Source organism: Monopterus albus, unplaced genomic scaffold, assembly GCF_001952655.1.
Source record: "Monopterus albus unplaced genomic scaffold, M_albus_1.0 scaffold315.1, whole genome shotgun sequence".
NCBI lineage: Eukaryota > Metazoa > Chordata > Actinopteri > Synbranchiformes > Synbranchidae > Monopterus > Monopterus albus.
In genome coordinates, this window is record NW_018128195.1 from 33,235 (window position 1) to 51,871 (window position 18,637).

At 40.0% G+C, this 18,637-nt stretch overlaps 1 protein-coding gene across 4 annotated transcripts in view; it reads left to right on the forward strand.

Annotated features, from left to right (window-relative positions):
• Nucleotides 1-130: 130 nt before the first annotated feature.
• ipo8 (importin 8) overlaps nt 131-18,637 on the forward strand; it is a 26,524-nt gene continuing 8,017 nt past the window's right edge. The window contains exons 1-22 of one of the 4 annotated variants that reach the window (XM_020623898.1): nt 131-525; nt 1,896-1,977; nt 3,768-3,924; nt 4,244-4,402; nt 5,347-5,494; nt 6,293-6,382; nt 7,498-7,592; nt 7,689-7,773; nt 7,888-8,022; nt 9,305-9,404; nt 9,740-9,816; nt 10,435-10,551; nt 10,681-10,770; nt 11,974-12,000; nt 12,184-12,349; nt 13,447-13,607; nt 13,706-13,831; nt 13,938-14,013; nt 16,223-16,348; nt 17,290-17,387; nt 17,496-17,591; nt 18,374-18,594. In XM_020623898.1, coding sequence (XP_020479554.1) covers nt 442-525; nt 1,896-1,977; nt 3,768-3,924; nt 4,244-4,402; nt 5,347-5,494; nt 6,293-6,382; nt 7,498-7,592; nt 7,689-7,773; nt 7,888-8,022; nt 9,305-9,404; nt 9,740-9,816; nt 10,435-10,551; nt 10,681-10,770; nt 11,974-12,000; nt 12,184-12,349; nt 13,447-13,607; nt 13,706-13,831; nt 13,938-14,013; nt 16,223-16,348; nt 17,290-17,387; nt 17,496-17,591; nt 18,374-18,594 — 2,516 coding nt within the window. In that variant the 5' untranslated portion in view covers nt 131-441. The remainder of the gene's footprint in view (nt 526-1,895; nt 1,978-3,767; nt 3,925-4,243; nt 4,403-5,346; nt 5,495-6,292; nt 6,383-7,497; nt 7,593-7,688; nt 7,774-7,887; nt 8,023-9,304; nt 9,405-9,739; nt 9,817-10,434; nt 10,552-10,680; nt 10,771-11,973; nt 12,001-12,183; nt 12,350-13,446; nt 13,608-13,705; nt 13,832-13,937; nt 14,014-16,222; nt 16,349-17,289; nt 17,388-17,495; nt 17,592-18,373; nt 18,595-18,637) is intronic. The other 3 variants (XM_020623899.1, XM_020623900.1, XM_020623901.1) reach the window with 3 other exon arrangements.

Sequence of the window (18,637 nt, forward strand, 5' to 3'; positions counted from 1 at the left end):
GCTGAACCAGAACCAGAACCAGTGCGATAACCCCACCAGCACATGAGGTGGCAGCAGCATCTGCTGGATACCACTGCGACGACTAAGAGCCGGAAACCCGTAAATTGCCTGTTTACTCTGCTTTGCGTCCACCGACAGCGGGTTGCCGGTAAACTAGGCAGGGCTACTGTTTTCTTAAAGTTAGTCAGTTTGACATAAAAGAAACAGCGATGGTGCCTTCAAGTTAAATGCAAAACACATTTAAAACCAGTCTCCTGCCAATAAGCCTTTTATTTTGAATGCCGTAGCCGGAAGTTGAATTTGTAACTCGGGTTTTTGACGGCATTGGAGCCACAGTGCTCGCAGATCAAAACGTTTCCCTGAATTTAGGACAGAAACGCTAGCTAAAGCTACATGTATGTGTTCGTAAAAACACTGAAGAAACCGTGGAACTGAACCTATATGGATCCCAACCGGATAATCCAGGCTCTGAAAGGGACCATCGACCCGAATCTGAGGATAGCGGCGGAAAATGAACTCAATCAGGTGGGTGAGCTAAAGTAACTTAGCTGGTTGGTTTTTGTTTGTTTGTTTTTCAGAGGAGAGGGGGAAGGGGTTGGAGGCATAGCGGAGAAGAAATTATACCGGTGTTTGATGAAAAGTGCAGGTCGTGCTTTGGTGACCGGTGAATGTTCAGCTCCGGTTTATAACAAGCCTGAGATCAGCACTTGGACAGAACTGTTCCCCACACTGTCTTCGAGAGATGCATAAAATAACAACAGGGGTCAGATTAACATCTTCATTGTAAACCATAAGGACCACAAGTACCCATCATGTCAACACTGGAGTTCACCGACTTCACTGGTCTCTGCTCTTAAGTTACACTGTATAACCACATAATGTAAGAAATGATCCGTATATAAATAAAATAATCATAGCTCTAAATATTTGAACCATAAAATGTGAATTATTTATTGCATTATAATTCCGATGAATGCTTTTGCTGACATTATGTAACGTTAGACCCGAAGCTGCTATAACAAGGCTGCGTGCACCATTAGGAGTTAGACAATGTTAAATGATCAAAGCACGTAGTTACATAAAATCTGTTTTCAGCTGTTGGATCCTCAAATTATTCAAATGTGTACAGTCCAATTAAACAGATTAATAAGGGAATAATTATCGATAGTGGTCCATCCATATGAGTTTATCAGCGGCCGATGAAGACGCCGATCTTTAAAGAGCAGAAAGGTCGATGGCTGCTATACAATGTAGATATCGTGTTATGTTTTTACTTTTTACATAAGATAAAATACAACACTCTCATAATAACAAGACAAATTTGCTTAATACAGTATTTAACACTAATTATGATTTTTTAAAAATTCTTTCAAGTAAAAACGAGCATTGTCTGTGTTTGCCAAGTCTGCATTCCCCTTATTAATTTAAATCTAAAAAATAAAATAAAATCCACAAGTAATCAAAAAACAAAACCATTTTAACAAAACTGACAAGACTTCCTGCAAATGTAATATCAAAAAATTCCTAATATTGGTATTAATTAGTAAACAGATTAATAACAGTAATTATTAGTGTTATGGGATGCAGAAAATGGTAGACACTCATGCAATTCCAAATCACATTAATTCAGTTAATTACATCATTTGGTATTATTGTTATATACTGCTGGGAAGTGTTGAAAACTGTGAGATAAGAGAAAGCATACTTTCATTTTTTTTTTGCTCAGTCTGACTGTGAAACATGCATTCACTTATATTCTGTGCATTAAAAATCTTACATTTAAGCCTGATTTTGGGTTTAGTAAAATCACTCTACTAAAATCTGAACAAAATGTCCAAACTGTCCATGAATTCTCTTTTGATTGTGTTTTACTGGGTCCGCTCTGTGTGTTTCAGTCCTACAAGATCATCAACTTTGCTCCGACCCTGCTTCAGATCATTGTGTCGGAGCAGGTGGAGTTTCCTGTTCGCCAGGCAGGTGAGATAGTAAACAGTCCTGAAACCAGTGCTGCTGCTACCTCCATCTCAGTGCTGAGGGCTTTTTTTTTCTTCGTTATATATTAATACAGTTTGATCATTTCCATCTCTATTCAGAAGTTATAATACCAACATAATTGTGGCTAACATATTTGTACTATGTCATCACCTTTCTGAGAAATATTAACAGTGACTTTTCTTAGTGATCCTGTTTATAAGGAATGGTGTTTACACAGCTCAGCTTTTTTATCATGGTAAACAAACTGAAGAAATAAAGACAGGATTACACCAAGATGTAAATCCCTGAAATCACTTTAAATAAGGTAACTGCAGACACATTTAGACAGATTTAAAGCTTGGGTTCATTTTTTATTACTGTGTCAGTCAGTAAAGTGGAGTATTATCAAATACTAGGGCTGCGACTAATGACTGTTTTAAGAATTGATTAATTTGTTGATTATTTTTATGATTAATCGATTAATCAGATGTATAAAAACATCCAGATATCTGTTGTCAACATTATAAAAACAAATGCATTCTTTTAAACAGTGCTTTTGCAATGTTTCTATGTGGTGCATTATTAAACGAAAAATAAATGATTTGTTCAAGAATAGAATGTTTATAAAGTGCACAATAGGTTCTTATAGTGTTAACAAAAACACTACAATGTTTGACCTAAAATTATTTATACTCATAAAACATACTACACTAATGTAAAGAGCCAGTACACACATGACTACTACTGTTGACAGTTAAACATAAGTTTGAGTACGCCTCAACAATCCTCAACACATTTACTCTTAACCTATGTACTCTGCACAATCCCCATTAACTTGCATGTGTCATCAATGTTCCTGAACACACCTATATAATCTAGTTTTGCTTATTGTTTAATAAAATGGTTGTTTACATGTGTTTCATGTTTACATGAATGTAACGCAAATGCATTTAGCACCCATTATTAGCAGCCTACACAAGCCACTGTTATGTTCCTAACTATATAATTGACTGTAAAATCAAGTGTCCTAAACTTCAGATGACCGGTCGCCGATTTTCTCTGCTGTAATCATGCGGAATACTATCTACCAATTCTGCAATTTTAAAATATTTTGATACACCTCACCAATGTAGTCACCTAGTCGCTGACCCAGCTGTCTCACACAGCTACGTGACTAGGCCCAACTAATCGATAATTAAATTTGTTTCCAACTATTTTTATTATCGATTTTTACTGGTTAGTTGTTGCAGCCCTGTAAAATATTAATTTTGTTTTAAAATTTACTCAGATTTAGTTGCACACATTCCGTACTTGGCCATTGAAAAGTGTATTAATTTATTAAGAGTAAATTAATTTTGTTTTAAAGTAGATAAGATGATTTTCAAGCCACATATTTTCATGAATCAATGGTGTCACCTCATTAAAGGAGGTAAAGGACAAATCAGTGATTCTTTATTTTCTTAATATCATCCAATTCTAATGAAAAGGTCCAAGCGCACTAGCTCCTACTAAAGGTGCAAATTCTGAAAAACACCTCACAACAGGGACAAATCTAGAAAACTGTGGACAGGGTGGTAACATTTTTAAAAAATGAGATGGATATAGTGCTTTCTGAAGCTAACCTTGGCTGCCCTTCTTATTTATTCTTGGCCAGGGGCATTACTGATTCAAAGTGGGGGACCACTGGCCACCCCCTGGCTCTGCCCATGCCTCACAATTGCATAGTTTTATTTTTTAGAAAGGCTCGGTAATTTGTGGCTGATGTACATGTTTATCTGACACTGTGTGTGTAGCGGCTATCTACCTGAAGAACATGGTGAGTCAGTACTGGCAGGACAGGGAGCCGTCTCTGGGCGAGGTCATCTTTCCTTTCAACATTCACGAGAACGACCGCCAGCAGATTAGAGACCACATTGTGGAGGCCATCATCCGCTGTCCAGAGTCTATACGGTATCCACCCACCCCCACCCCCTGTCATTCAGAATTGTTTGGATTCCATCTCTAATAAATGCCCCTGTTTAGACAAAATATATAACTTTTTATAATGCATCACCCTGTTTGTGTTTAGAACAACCTGTAGATCATTTCTGTACTTTAAAATCAAAATAAAAAATGTATGATTTCAATTTAGATGCCCAGCAGCTTAAACATTCTCATGTTGGCGTTACATAGGCCAGAGTGAGCTGACAGATACACAGGTATTAGATGAATAACCTGTGTGCCTGCCTGATGCAGTTAGTGACTCTCCATGTCTTTGTATTGTCCGTAGTGCTCAGCTGACCATGTGTCTACGAGCCATCATAAAGCACGACTTCCCAGGCCGCTGGACTGCCATTGTGGACAAGATCAGCATGTACCTGCAATCGCAGAACAGTGGCAGCTGCTATGGCAGCCTGCTGGCACTCTACCAGCTGGTCAAAACCTATGAGTGAGTAACCTGTTCCAATTCACCGCTCTGAGCACCCTCCTGGGGAGATACCACCCTCCTTCAGGTTTTAAGGAGGGCAGCCACAGTATTTGTGATCCAGTAATCAAAAACCTTTTTGCCCATCTGCTTTGCTGAACACTTCGAAGGATGTGAAGAAAAACGTGTGATATAACCATAAAGCTGAGAGTAACTCTTAACTCTGATCTTCCCCCACCGGCTCCATGTAATTGTTGTGTGAATACGGTCAATGATCAGTGATTCTCGATGACTGCGTTTACATGCACATAAGTAGCCAGGTTACAATCAGCTGATTTCTTAACTGTCATGTAAACGGGAAACCTGGTTTTCGTAATCAGGGCAGGGGATTAGGATTAAAGAAACCTGATTTTCCCAGGTAGATTTCTCCCGGAGAACGCAGATTCTTTGCCATTTCTACGCATTTCTACGTCCCTAATCAGCTTTCTGCAAGAGCGCATGTGCAGAACACAAGCTCCAAGATCGTTTGTGTACATGTTACTTGAGAAAAACAGGAAGTTGTCACCGGCATAAACAGACATCAGTGGCGAGCAGCAGCAGCTTCTATTTGCCATTATTAATTTCACAGCTAATGGGGCAGCTGATGTTGTGACTTGCAGGTGAAATATCACTAAAGAGACCAAAAAATTAGGTTGATCGACCAGGTCTATCTTTGGTTATGGGAGGATGCAGTAGTATAATGACGTCTGCTTTCCAATTGCGTTCATACCTGAACAGTGTCTTTCCGCTTTCAGTGGGCCGGGCGGGGATAACTTCATTTCTGCTGTGCATGTAAATGCGTTATCCGATCTCTGCCGTAACCTGGTTACTTAAGTGCATGCAAACGAAGTCAGTGTCCACACAATTGCAGATGACCTATAGTAAGCACATGTTGCTCAGTTCATGGTGTGCCTGTGTGTGTGCTTCAGGTACAGGAAGGCAGATGAAAGGGAGCCCTTGCTGGCAGCCATCCTGCTGAGGATTCAGCAGCTCATCAGCCAATTGCTGGCAGATGCCACCATCTTCTCTGTCCTCATCCAGAAACAGATCCTCAAGATCTTCTACGCGCTTGTACAGGTGAGTGTGTGCATGTTACTGTGTATGTGTGTCAACACATGATTAAAGCCAAGAACAGTGAATGCCAGATTCAGACATGTTGGAGCAGAGCTGCACACAGAAACCTGCTCTGTTTGGATCAGTGGAAGCATTCACAATCAAACCAGTCAGGAGGATGACTGGATGTTAATTCCTTAATTGTACCAGGCAGTGCACCTGTGTGGAAGCGATTCTTCACTCATTTATTCAGGTTTTTGCTTTAATTTATTACCCTTCTGTAAATCCAACCTACTAACATTTATGTAGCGCTTCCAACACAAGTTTGAAGAAAAAGTGACCCATTAATGCTAAATTTGGAAGCAGATTAAATATCTTATTCCACCTTCTTCAGATCACATTAATAAATTCATTATATTACCATCAGTTATTGGCCTGATGCAGACCACCCACTGTGGTGTTGTTTTTTTTTTCTTTCCTAACTTTCTGTGGCTATTGCTGGCTGTAGTAAATGCAAGTTCAATGTCTGGATCCTGAGCGCTTTACACTGCTCTTAATGTATATTTGGGAATTACTTCTTAAGTTATTTTATTAAGTTATGTTATTTTGACTTATTTAACTTGAGCAGTCTTTTTTGCTACTGCTGTTTTGCAATGTACACCTCTGTCTGAATGACAAAATGCCATCACTTTAACAGAAACTTGACATGAAGCCAACAATTTAAGTATTCCCTGTCTATAAAGAGCCCTTGTTGTGTGTCAGTGTTACTGTGATGATGACAATGACAATGGCAGCAGCGTTAACCTCATTGTTGCCCTGCAGTACTCGCTGCCTCTCCAGCTGATCAACAACACAGTAATGACTCAGTGGATGGAAATCCTCCGAGCAATAATGGACCGTGATGTCCCTGCTGTAAGACATGCGCACACACAAACACATATGTTTTCATTCCTTGTGAGGACTTTACTTTGACTTACATTAATTTCCTGGAGACCTACCTTAAGCTTAATCTTAATCTTACCTTAAACCAAGTTGTCGCCCTAAATTTAAATGATTTACATGGTGGGGATCAGCATTTGGTCCCCAGGAAGAAGGCATAGTCCCCCACAATGCAACTAACGTCAGGTGCACATGCACATACACAGACACACACACAAATAATCCGTACGTTTCCTTGACCTGTGGAAACCACTGAAAACGATTATCATTTTTTGGTCATGAAAGTGCTGCAACCCACAAAATGCAGTGGAGTGTAATATCAGTGTCATGAATGGAGCTCTGAATATAACTGAACAACACATGGATTATGAAGAATGAAAGATTTTTTTTAGGGTACAATTATATGCAATTCAATGCCACACTTCTGCCTTAAATTCAATTCTAAGTTTATTATTGAGGTCATAGTTAAAGGTGGTGTTGGTACTGGACTACATTATATTTAGTGGTGTTTCTATATTTTTGTTCTCCCCAGCTACGTACATGAGACGGTCAAAATATTAGGATCACCTCCGAATATTTAACTATGGCCTCAATATTAAACATATAATTGAATTTATACATTTATGACAATTTCACCAAAAACAAACACTTTGAGCTTCATAAACACAGATGTTGTGATAGAAGTGTTGCACTGAATTGCATACAATTGTACCGGTGTACCTAATAAAGTGGCCAGTGAGAGTATATACACTGTACTGTTTTAAATGTAGATAAAGTTGCTTATAAAATAGTCTGAACAGAAATCTTATTAAAAGAAGTGAAATCTTACTACTAGCCTATATTAATAAATCAGTTATTGTAAAGAACACTGTTAAAGTTGACTGAAATTAAATGATCTCTGGCTGTGTTTTTTTTTTTTTTTTTTGTTCTTATACTTGCTACACAAGCTGATAGAGCTAGAAGGTCCATACCCGAAAACAAACCTGATGGGACCTGACAGTACCTGAGGGTTCGAGTCAGGTTCGGACAGAATATTCAGCCTGAACCATCCTCTGCCTAGAGCTGACTGTAAACTGTGTGTTTGTTAGGAGACATTGGAGGTTGATGAGGATGACCGTCCTGAGCTTGCATGGTGGAAGTGTAAGAAGTGGGCATTGCGCACCATCACCAGACTCTTTGAGCGGTGAGTCCAGAGATACTCTCATATCACCAGAAACCAAATTTATAGTTTGTAGAGCAAGGTTGCCAGCTGTTCATATGCTTCTATTTTTAATTACAGGTATGGAAGTCCTGGAAATGTGACAAAGGAATATTATGAGTTTGCAGACTTTTTCCTGAAGACATATGCAGTGGGCATACAGCAGGTCAGCATGTGTAGCTGAGATATGAGGATGTTGCATTAGGTTTTCTTTTAATTTGTCACCCAGGCTCTGACTGTATTGGTCTGACTGTTCTCCCTGTCTGTATTGTCTATCCAGGTCTTGCTGAAAGTGGTGGACCAGCACAGACAGAAGCACTACGTTACTCCTCGTGTCCTGCAGCAGTGCCTCAACTACCTCAACCAGGGCCTGTCACACTCCCTGACCTGGAAACAGATGAAGCCACACATGCAGGTAAGACAGGCAATGAGGAGTTTGATGTAGACTGAGTGTGTGGACAAGTCTCACACCTGCAGTTGTTTTGGCTAATTCTATAGAATTCTCAAGGACTCCTCTCACCCTGCTCGCAAACTGTTTGACCTCCTGCCCTCTGGGAGGTGCTTCAGGAGCCTCCGTATCAAAATCAGTAGACTCAGGAACAGCTTCTTCCCCACAGCTGTCTCCTTACTGAACTCTGTCCCCCGTTGACCCCCACTGCCTTCCTCTATACCACTACACACAGCTCCACCCTTCTCATCTTTCCTCCTGGGACTCATGCAATACGCCGTTACGTTACCTGTAACACTGAAGTGATCTGTTAATTTGCACATACCCTACATATCTTACTGTAAATATCAATTGTACATATCTATCAGTAAATTAGTTTTGACTGTAGATACTGCGCACTTTTCACTGCTGTTATTACACTTCTGGTTAGATACTAAACTGCATTTCATTGCCTTGTACTTGTAATAACAATAAAGTTGAATCTAATCTAATCTAATAAGAAAGGCCATTTTGTGTACCCGCATACACTGAACCATAAAGATTCAGTGAGAAGCATGTCACCATTAGCAGTGCTCATTATAATGGAGATAAAGTAAGGTTAGATTCACACGGACTTTCACTCTGTGTGACAAAATGCAGCCCTTCTGTTTCATTTGAATGGGGGGATGTACATGCACCCATGCACATGTGGGACAAAAGTTGGATCTGGTTCAGTTCGATTTAATGAATATTGTCTAACAGTTTGTTGTTTTTTTAAATTGACTGTCAGTCAAGAATATCTCAGTGACCAAGGTGACAGTTTCCAATATCTGACCAGCAGCAAGTATAATGCTTTGGTGCAAATGACTTAATGATAATTGATTATAAAATCAATTGGCAATTAATTTTCAGTTTATGAACTAATTGATTAGCATGAGTGGGATTACTAGACAAGTAAGTACTCTGTTCACAAAATACTTGCAATTTTTGTAATAATTCTGGTTGCATTTGCATTCTCTGCCTGTCCTGGAGTAATGCTACTTTTTGGAGTGTTAACAGTGTAATAGTGTGAAATCATCAGCATGAATGTGTTTTGCATTTCCTGGGTGCATGCGTGCCCGTTGCTTCTTAGCTTAAATAGTAGTCAAAAGTTCTAAAGGTGACCTTTTGCTCCCTCATGTGTGTTACATTCCTCTCCTGGTTATTGGTTGCTGTTTTGAAATCACTGCAATTCTCCTCCTGAGCTTTTGAGGACCTTTGTCTTTTCCAGACCATATGCCGAGAGGTCATCTTCCCTCTGATGTGTTACAAAGATGAGGATGAGAAGCTCTGGCAAGAAGACCCATATGAGTACATTCACATGAAGTTCAGTGAGTATTCAAACACCCTCTAAACTGACCCGAGTTCTTCCAGCCCACATTTCTCACCAGAACACTCTGTCTCAGCCAACATCATACCTGTTACCAAACTTCACTGCTATTACCTAACCACCACTGTCTTTCATTTTAATGATTGTAGTCACATCCTGGAAACCCTCACAGAAAGTGAAACAGCTTTTGTTCTTGAGCTGTATTTTTTTTGTTGTGACCTTTCACCTGCATCACTGCCATTGTATTTAGTAGTGGAGGAAGGATGTGCGCCACGTTTTTGACCCTGTTGTTCTATCCCATTCTTTGTGTGAGCAAGTGTGTTTGTCTCTGTTCAGACCTCTATGACGACCATGCCCTCCCAGCCACAGCTGCTCAGAGCCTTTTGTCTAAAGCTGCTCGGAAAAGGAAGGAGGTAAGGAGCAGCATTTTAGTTAGTGTGCTGTGTTTTATTTAAAGCTTCTCTAATCATTTTGTTTTGCTAATAATGGATCAAGTGACAGTGAAATGGGAATGAAGTTTCCGCTCTGTAATATATGACCTGAACCAGTTTAGAACAGATTCAGAGAGCCCTGCCCATTTGTCAGGATCATCAGTTAGAGTTTTTTAATCATAGGAACCTACCAAAATGTGGTGAACTGTGTAACACTTGTCCTGGGTTATACATGTATTTCCACTGCCCTCCGCCCATTGGGGGTATGTTCTGGGAACTAAATTTCAGCACCCCTCCTGAGGTAGTTCTAAAATCTAGTTCCAGGAAAGCAAGGGGGGATGGGGGCAGGTGTTACTCAAATATCAATTAATGTATCTTTTAGTAAACTTTGTAGCATTGTTAAACGGGTATGATGCAAGTATTGCCAGTATGATGATGGAATTTTTATTTATGTTTTGGACCATTTTTTCTGTCACTACAATTGAGTTATTTCACTTTTGAGCTGTGTCGCTCCCAATGACACTCTCAGCTACAACAGTGCAGTAAGCTTCCAGTTCTGCATCAGCCTTTTGTTTAATCTTGATGCTTTCCTCTTGGCAGGTTCTTCCTCAGATGATGGAGTTCTGCCACCAGATACTAATGGACCACTCTGCTGACCCCCGCAGGAAGGACGGAGCACTGCACTGCATTGGATCTCTGGCTGAGCTTTTACTGAAGGTAAACACATCCATAGGTACATCTCTGTGTGACTTTTAATTTTATTTTTCTGTAGAAAAGATCAGATGGAATCTCTTATTGCCCCTCATGTGTTTAAATCACCTCTGTGTACATGTGTTCGACCTACAGAAGCGGATGTATCAGGAACAAATGGAACTGATGCTGCAAAACTATGTCTTCCCTTTGCTCAACTCTCCTATGGGTTACCTGCGTGCAAGGGTGAGTAAACCCTCCATCCTTCCATTACAGGGCTCATTTTTTAAAATTTCTTTTTTCTGGTTTATAGTGTGTCACTTAGAAACAGACATTCCCCTGCTCTGGAAAATATAGTATGCTGGACCAAGTAGTGTATATACACCCCAAAAACTGACTGATAATACTGATACTGGACACTGTGCTGGTGTTGTGATGTATGTCAGAGTAACCGTGCGCACTCTGAGTATTGCACAGTGGGTATAAATATTCTGCCCCCCTTCTATGTTATAGCACCATATCAATAAAGTCTTACCTGACTTGAAAATGACAAAATGAAATATCATTTTTTATTTCGCTGTTGTTGTGGTCTTTACTGTTGTTTTATCTGAACTTTGAATTGGATATAATAACTATAACTAATTACTGTATTTTCCTTCATTAGTGGTTAATAACTTTTAAGGATGATCTAATGTGCTAAAATGTTATAGAGTTTGTCTGCAGGTTACTTAATCTTTCCACTCTATAAAGAGCTGCAAGTTTGTTTTGTTGGCTTCTTAAAATTGTAGAATTATATGGATTTTGTGCTCAAAAACATGGTAGACTGTAATAAAGTGAGACATGAATTTTAGATAAGAAAGCTTCAACTTTAACTGAAACATCATTGGCTTTCATTGTTCACAGTTCAACTCCTTTTCGTATACCTCACGAGTTCTTTCTGAGGACACAGGTGAAAAGACATTTCAGCTGCTTTCGTGGCACGGACATTGACTGACATTTCATCTGCTGTAATAGATGGAAAGATTTCACTTTTTAAAATCTTCTTTTAGAAGAATGTTGTTTAGCTCTTAAAAGGTATTAAACTATAATGAACCAATAAACCATCCAAACCATTAGATGGGAACAGAAATATGTTCTCTAGAAATGTGCACAATAGAGAAAGAAGGGCATAAAGCTGTGATGTAATACATATACAGGATCCATAAACAGAAACAGCTGCGTAGTGTTTCAGGGTTTTCAGCAGATGACACCACAGAGCTGTTTCTGTTTAAGAATTGGAGTATGGGTGCGCCACCACAGGCCCTTGGTGCACTGCTTAGTGAAGCCTGCAGCTGCCTTATGTGAACAATTTCAATACATACAGTACATGTGTTTAATTTGGTGGCTAAAGCTTTCATGGAAAGACAGTTTCTTTATACTTAAACTCTCCCTTTGGCCCTGTTCCCACAGTCCTGTTGGGTGCTCCATTCAGTCAATGTGAGTCAGTGTTTCAATCCCTTCAGTAGCACAGATGTACAGTATTATAATCCACACTGTCATACCTAGCGCAGCACTAGTGGGCATTTGTGGTGGTGGTTTCAGAGATCTAGGAACACTAGACTAAGATGAAACATGTCCATGTGCTGTATTAATCTGTGGTTCTCGGCTGGGCTTTGGCAGTCATGCTGGGTGCTCCACTGCTTTAGCCCACTGCGTTTCCACGATGAGCTGGTGCTGAGGAATGCTGTCGAGTTGGTCAAACAGGATTTGATCGGCGAAAAAGAGATGCCCGTCAAGGTGGAGGCCGCCATAGCTCTGCAGACGCTGGTCACCAACCAGGAACAAGGTCTGTGGAGGAATCTGAGCAGTATTTTATTCACATTCTTGATTCTTAGTGCAAAAACAGGTCAAAGTAATTTAGACTAATAAAGTGTAAATGTGACCATAAATTGATTTGAGGAAACTAGGTATAGTTTTTGAAAATTAGGCCAACACACTTGAATATTCTATAAAATATACTTAATATTTTAAAGTTTTTGAAAGTATTGAATGAATTTCAAAGTAAATGTTTCAGTGGTATTTCTTTATTAAGCACTTATAAGAAGGTAAAGCTCACAATTAAGTATCTAGTTGATTATAAAATTCAAATTATTAGTAATTTTTTTAAATTCATGTGCCGTCAGTCAGTATACAGATGTTTTTAAATTAGTTGCCATTTTATGGAGTTTTAAACCAACAAAAGCAAAACAAAGGTTGGAAGGTGAAACAACTTTGCCAAATGTCTCTTTTTAATCATGTTTCAGGGTTTTTCCTAGGTTTTCAGATGGCTTAGGTGCTTGTTTTTCCAAAGGAAAAAAACATTTATGTAACATCAACTAACTAGCTTCCTTGGCTAACGTAACATAGCTAATTTAGTATGTGACATTTTTTTTACTTGTAAAATAGACTACATTCTGATATCTCTGTTCTTACCATTCACAAGAATTACTCCCCAGCAAAGTTATAGTCTACTATTCTTTGTGGAGGCTAACCCTATCAATGACTATAACTACCATCCTGAGTTGACATACAGAGAAATAGCCAGTCAGCTGTTTGATTAGCTTGGTGATGCTGCCAATAGCACAAATGTTCGTCTAAATGCTGATTGTTGATTGACAGGTCATTCGTGTTGCTGGCTTATGTTTAATTTTGAGATCAAGTCACCTCTGTTATTTTTCACAGCATATGACTCACTATTGTTTTTAGTTTCATTCTGATATGTCACCTTTTAACATTCATTCGGCTTAGGAGCCGCACCTATGCATTTCAGTGGTAGGGGAAACCTTGTGTTTGCATATATTTTTGTGTTACTGTGTTAGGTTTTTTTCATTCTTTTGCCTTTTAAATTATAATTCTGGGTTATTTTGCACAGATTTTAACACTGTCATTTTCTCACTGCTGTAGCCAAGCTGTACATCAGGCCATATATCCGGCCTGTCATGCAGGAACTTCTACATGTGGTGAAAGAGACGGAGAATGATGACCTGACCAACGTCATTCAGAAGATGATCTGCGAGTACAACCAGGAGGTGGCTGCCATTGCTGTGGACATGACGCAGAATCTGGTAGGAACACAAAACCAACATTTTTCATTGTTCCGCGTATGACAAAAGTGAATTTGTTTTAAAGTGTGTGTGTAACCTATATGTGTGTGTGCTGGCAGGCGGAGATCTTTACTAGGGTCCTTCAGAGTGAGGAGTACGAAGAAAATGAGGACAAGACTGTCATGGCTCTTGGCATCCTCAGCACCATCGACACAATCCTTACTGTCATGGAGGACCACAAGGAGGTCTCACACACACAGACACACTGACCTCAAAGAAGATAAAAATACTTAAAGTTTCCACAGTATTTTTAAGGTGAGCCTTGATATTTAATTTCTTTTCATCTCTCAGATCACTCAGCAGCTGGAGGGAATCTGTTTGCAGGTGATCGGCCTGGTCTTGCAGAAGCCCATCATAGGTATGGCAGGTGTGTGTGCGCGGGCAGTCCAGTGGTTTTACGTGACCACCCTGAACAAGGTAGCTAAAACGCTACAGTGTTCAAGACAACCATCACTTCTTCAGAAGCAATAAACAAATAAAAGAAAACATTTGAGTGCTCAGCATAATGTAACAAAAATATAGCAGTAGTTGGTACATTTATCAACAAGGCACCAAAGATTTTTTTTTTTTTTTTTGTCCCAGCTGAGCATAAGATTGACTGAACAATGAAAAAACCTATGTCTGGAGTGTGGATGTAAAAAAACAACATTTCCTCTCTCTGTACAATTCCTGCCTCATGTGTAAAGAGCAGCTGGGAACTTTGTTGAGGTTAAGAAGTGCCATACCTTTGTTTCACTGGACAGTGAAGGAGTGACATTGACTGTCAGTGAATAGGGACATGATTAAAAGAAGTACTTATGATAAGTGGCTACTAACAGAGTAAAAAACACAACACAAAAATATTGTCCTAGTTCACAGAGAGGGGGTGACAGTCCCCCAGCCACACAGAGGTCAAGTGGAGAAACAGATTGGCTGATGTCATCTGTTCGTCCACATCTTTTGACCTGATGCCTTCCTGTCATGCTCATGCTGTCCACACTTCAGTGAAGTTGAGCGTTGAGGTCATACTTCTTGCAAAATTTGTCCATGAAAGGGATGCAGGTGAGCAACTCACACCATTCACACTTGATTGGGTAGACATAGAGGAGCACGACAAGGCCTGAAAAGAGCCCGACAAACACCAGCAGAAAGACAATGATCTGGCAGCGTTTGCGATACTGGTCCATGAGGCCGAAGCTGATGTATGGTAGGAAGGTGAAGGACAGGAAGAAGCCAGAGATGAACCCACAAATTTGGGCAAAATTGTCAATCAATTTCTTGTACTTCAAATTCTGTAGTGTAAAGGCTTGTCAAAGAGCATGTGCACAGCATGCCTGCCCTTGAAAGTGAGAAATTAATGAAAACATTGTGGTTTGTTTATGTGGAAAGCAAAAAGTCCAGCAACATTTGCAGCATTTTGAGTAACTTTAATAATAAGACCAATGCGTTTCGGCATGAAGCCTTCCGTCATGGACCCATGACAAAGGCTTCATGCTGAAAACACTTCAAGTGTTGCTGGACATTTTGCTTTCCAGCTTGTTTTTAACTTGTATGTGCACCTTGAGGGTGGGTAAAGTTGTGCCAAAACTTTGCTGTATGTGGTTATCAACCTACTGTGTTTCTCAGTAATCCATGAAAATGTTTCTAATGTAACAACAAATGGTTTCCATTTGAACTCTTTCCAAAAAGTCTGCACAAGAAAAGCTAATTAATGTGTGTTTGAATGCACTGCTGTTAGGCCCTATGCAATTTTCCAGTCCAGTTCAATCAGACTTGCTGAAGAAGAGGGCATCAGAATGACATCAGTTGTAATTGACTGAGGAAGGTTACAGTCTTCTTGCCACTTGATACTGATGCACAGATAAACAGTGGATGGGCAAAGGATTAGAGCACACTAACTTTAATAGTGCAACCGGACCCTCTGTGATGAGGAATGGATTACCTGATAATGCCACGCTGCCAGAATGGAGAGCTGTGGTCAGGCAGAGGCAGATAAAGCAGGAGACGGTCATAATGAGCACCATGAAAGATAAAGATGTCAAGATACAGTAACTGTTCTTCAGGGAATCTATACCGCATGCACACACAGCACTGCTGGGGGGGGCAATATAATCACACTGAAGACCTTCCTCAGGGATATTATGGCTTCAGTACAACTGTTACCCGTGTGCATGTGCCTTTTAAACTGCTTTCCTCTTTTGTGCTGACACAGTGTAGGTTAGAGACACCTCTGGCAATGACAGACTTGCCTAGATGACAGCAAGCATTTGAATTTTTGGTTTCTCTATTTAATGTCAGAATACAAAACAACATCAGCTTATAGTTATGTCCATATGTTTCATTACACATTGATTATTACAGATGTTGAAACTGGGAAAGACGGACTGCCATTGCATTTTTACCCCATATTGGATGGAAAAATTCAAAATATACATCACTTCTTCATATAAATAATTATTTTAACATAGTCCACTTCAACACTATTTACTTCCTTTCTTATTCCTTTAACCATATCTTGCTCCAGGTGAAACCAGACAGAATGTGGCACGAATGTCTGTGGAATATAAATTAACAACACTTTATTGGCCCTCCTACAGAATTCTATGAGGAGATCCTGTCACTGGCATTCGGCCTCACCTGTCAGACCATCTCCCCCCAGATGTGGCAGCTGCTGGGCGTCCTGTATGAGGTCTTCCAGCATGACTGTTTCGACTATTTCACAGGTACCTCACACAAAGTTATGACAGTACACTGAGTCTGATGCAGTTCATAAACACTCTGCTGATGCCAAGATACTGGTTTGCATAGTTGCATCAGTGATTACTCTGCATTTGTAAACTCAGTCCAAAATGTTCTGACTAGTCACTTTTTGTTCCAAGGTTTTCTGTTTCCATAAAAAAAAAACAATAACATAATATAATAACCCACAATAACAAGCCCTGTTTAGTAAAACTGGCTCAGGGCTTTTTGTTTTAAAATGACCTTAAATAACTGAGCTACAATACATACCATTTTGTTAGTAGCTTTAGTTGTTGCTTATTAACTCTGAATGAACAGCTGGTTGTTTTAACGAAAATCTGGCAGTGATAATCTTGATAGAATTAAAAGTGCGTTCAGTCATTCTGCTTGGCAACAGAGCAACCTATGAACACCACTTGGACATACAGTATATTGATATATCACACTGTAAAGTCACAATGTCATGTCCCTTGTGTTCACACCTATACTTTATAAAGTTAATATAGCTAACATGTTAGCAAACAGTTTTCTATCTACACATCTGGTAGACACAGAGCAGCATATTCATTTGAAGGGGGGGGTTGGAAAGATGTCTGATTGACAAGTGACACTGTGCCAACCATATAAAAGGACAGAGGATCTAGATGCAGGCATCATAACTGCTAGCCACTCTGAACTGGATTAATATTGTGAGTATGGGGAGGGAGTACATCCCATAATGAGACACTGATTGAATTATATGAAAGTGAGCTAACTACTAACCAAAAAAAAAAAACCGAATCTTCCTTCTAACTTCTTACTTCTGTTGTTCCAAATAATGTGTTTCACCTTTGGTAGTGTTCCTGTACAGTAAATATTGCTGTTGGTAGACAAACCCAGAAATAAATGATAGCCATATTAATGATGGTCTATGCTTCTTTTACAGATATGATGCCTCTTTTGCACAATTACATTACTGTGGATACAGACATGCTCCTGTCCAACCCGAAGCACTTAGAGGTCATCTACAGCATGTGCAAAAAGGTCAGCTGCTGCTCACAGTGACCTAAAATCTGAACAAAGATCCAGTTTCTCCAGCCTTGCTGCTGAGTGTTGACTGCTCAATATTTCTTGACCTGTGACCTGTTGTAGGTGCTCACCATAGATGCAGGTGAGGATGCAGAGTGTCACGCTGCCAAACTGTTGGAGGTCATCATCCTGCAGTGCAGAGGCAGAGGCATTGACCAGGTCAGAAATAGACCCATACAGTACAGACGTTTACTTCTTGTAATCTGTCACCAAAGTGGCTGATGTCCAGTTTCAATAGCGGAACATTTCTAAACCTTTTTTGTTTGATGTACCCCCACAGCTGAGTCAGATGAAGTCAACCACCACCAATTACTGTATGTTCAAATGTATTTATCTACTACTTTTACCTATCTGTTTCAACAGTTTTTCATAATGACCTTAGAAACGCAGGAGGGTGAAGTAGCTGTGAAACAAACACAGAACCATAAACAGCCACGGCAGATGAGGCAAGTGGCAGAGATGGATGCACAGCATTGCAAGCGTCTAATACAAGTGAAGAGGGAACAAGCTCAGGAGCACAAGGCAGACCAGTACTGTCCCTTTTTTTTTTCAAGTCAGAGACTGAGATTTGCTGGAAAGTGAAGATGGTCAAGCTCCGATATGCCAGTTATTCTTGATCAGAGGTTCCCACACGGTGAAATTGCTGGTTTTCAGTTTTCAGGCGGTGCAACAAAATCAGCTTACCTCATATTTCAAAGAGCACCTGATCAGTGATATAAGACATTTGGGATCCTTTCAAGCATTTTGAGGAATGCTTGTATAAAATGGCACATGAACAGATGGATGTTGTTGTACGGTACTGTAGTGACCATGTATGCTGTGTGTACCTAAGCAAAACAAACACAAAATCAAAGGATAAATGTTTCCACTATGGGCTGGCCCTACTAAAGTGAATGATAGGAGTAACAACGGCTTGATTCTTCTGTGTTTCCCACCTGCAGTGCATTCCTCTGTTTGTGGAGGCAGTGCTGGAGCGTTTGATGAGGGGGGTGAAGTCCAGCGAGCTGCGGACCATGTGCCTGCAGGTGGCCATTGCTGCTCTGTACTACAACCCAGCCCTGCTCATCCACACTTTGGACAACATGCACTTCCCACACAACCCACAGCCCATCACTGCCCACTTCATCAACCAGTGGATGAATGACACAGAGTTCTTCCTGGGGTAAGAAGGAGGCATACCTGGTTCTTTAACAGATTTCTCTTGT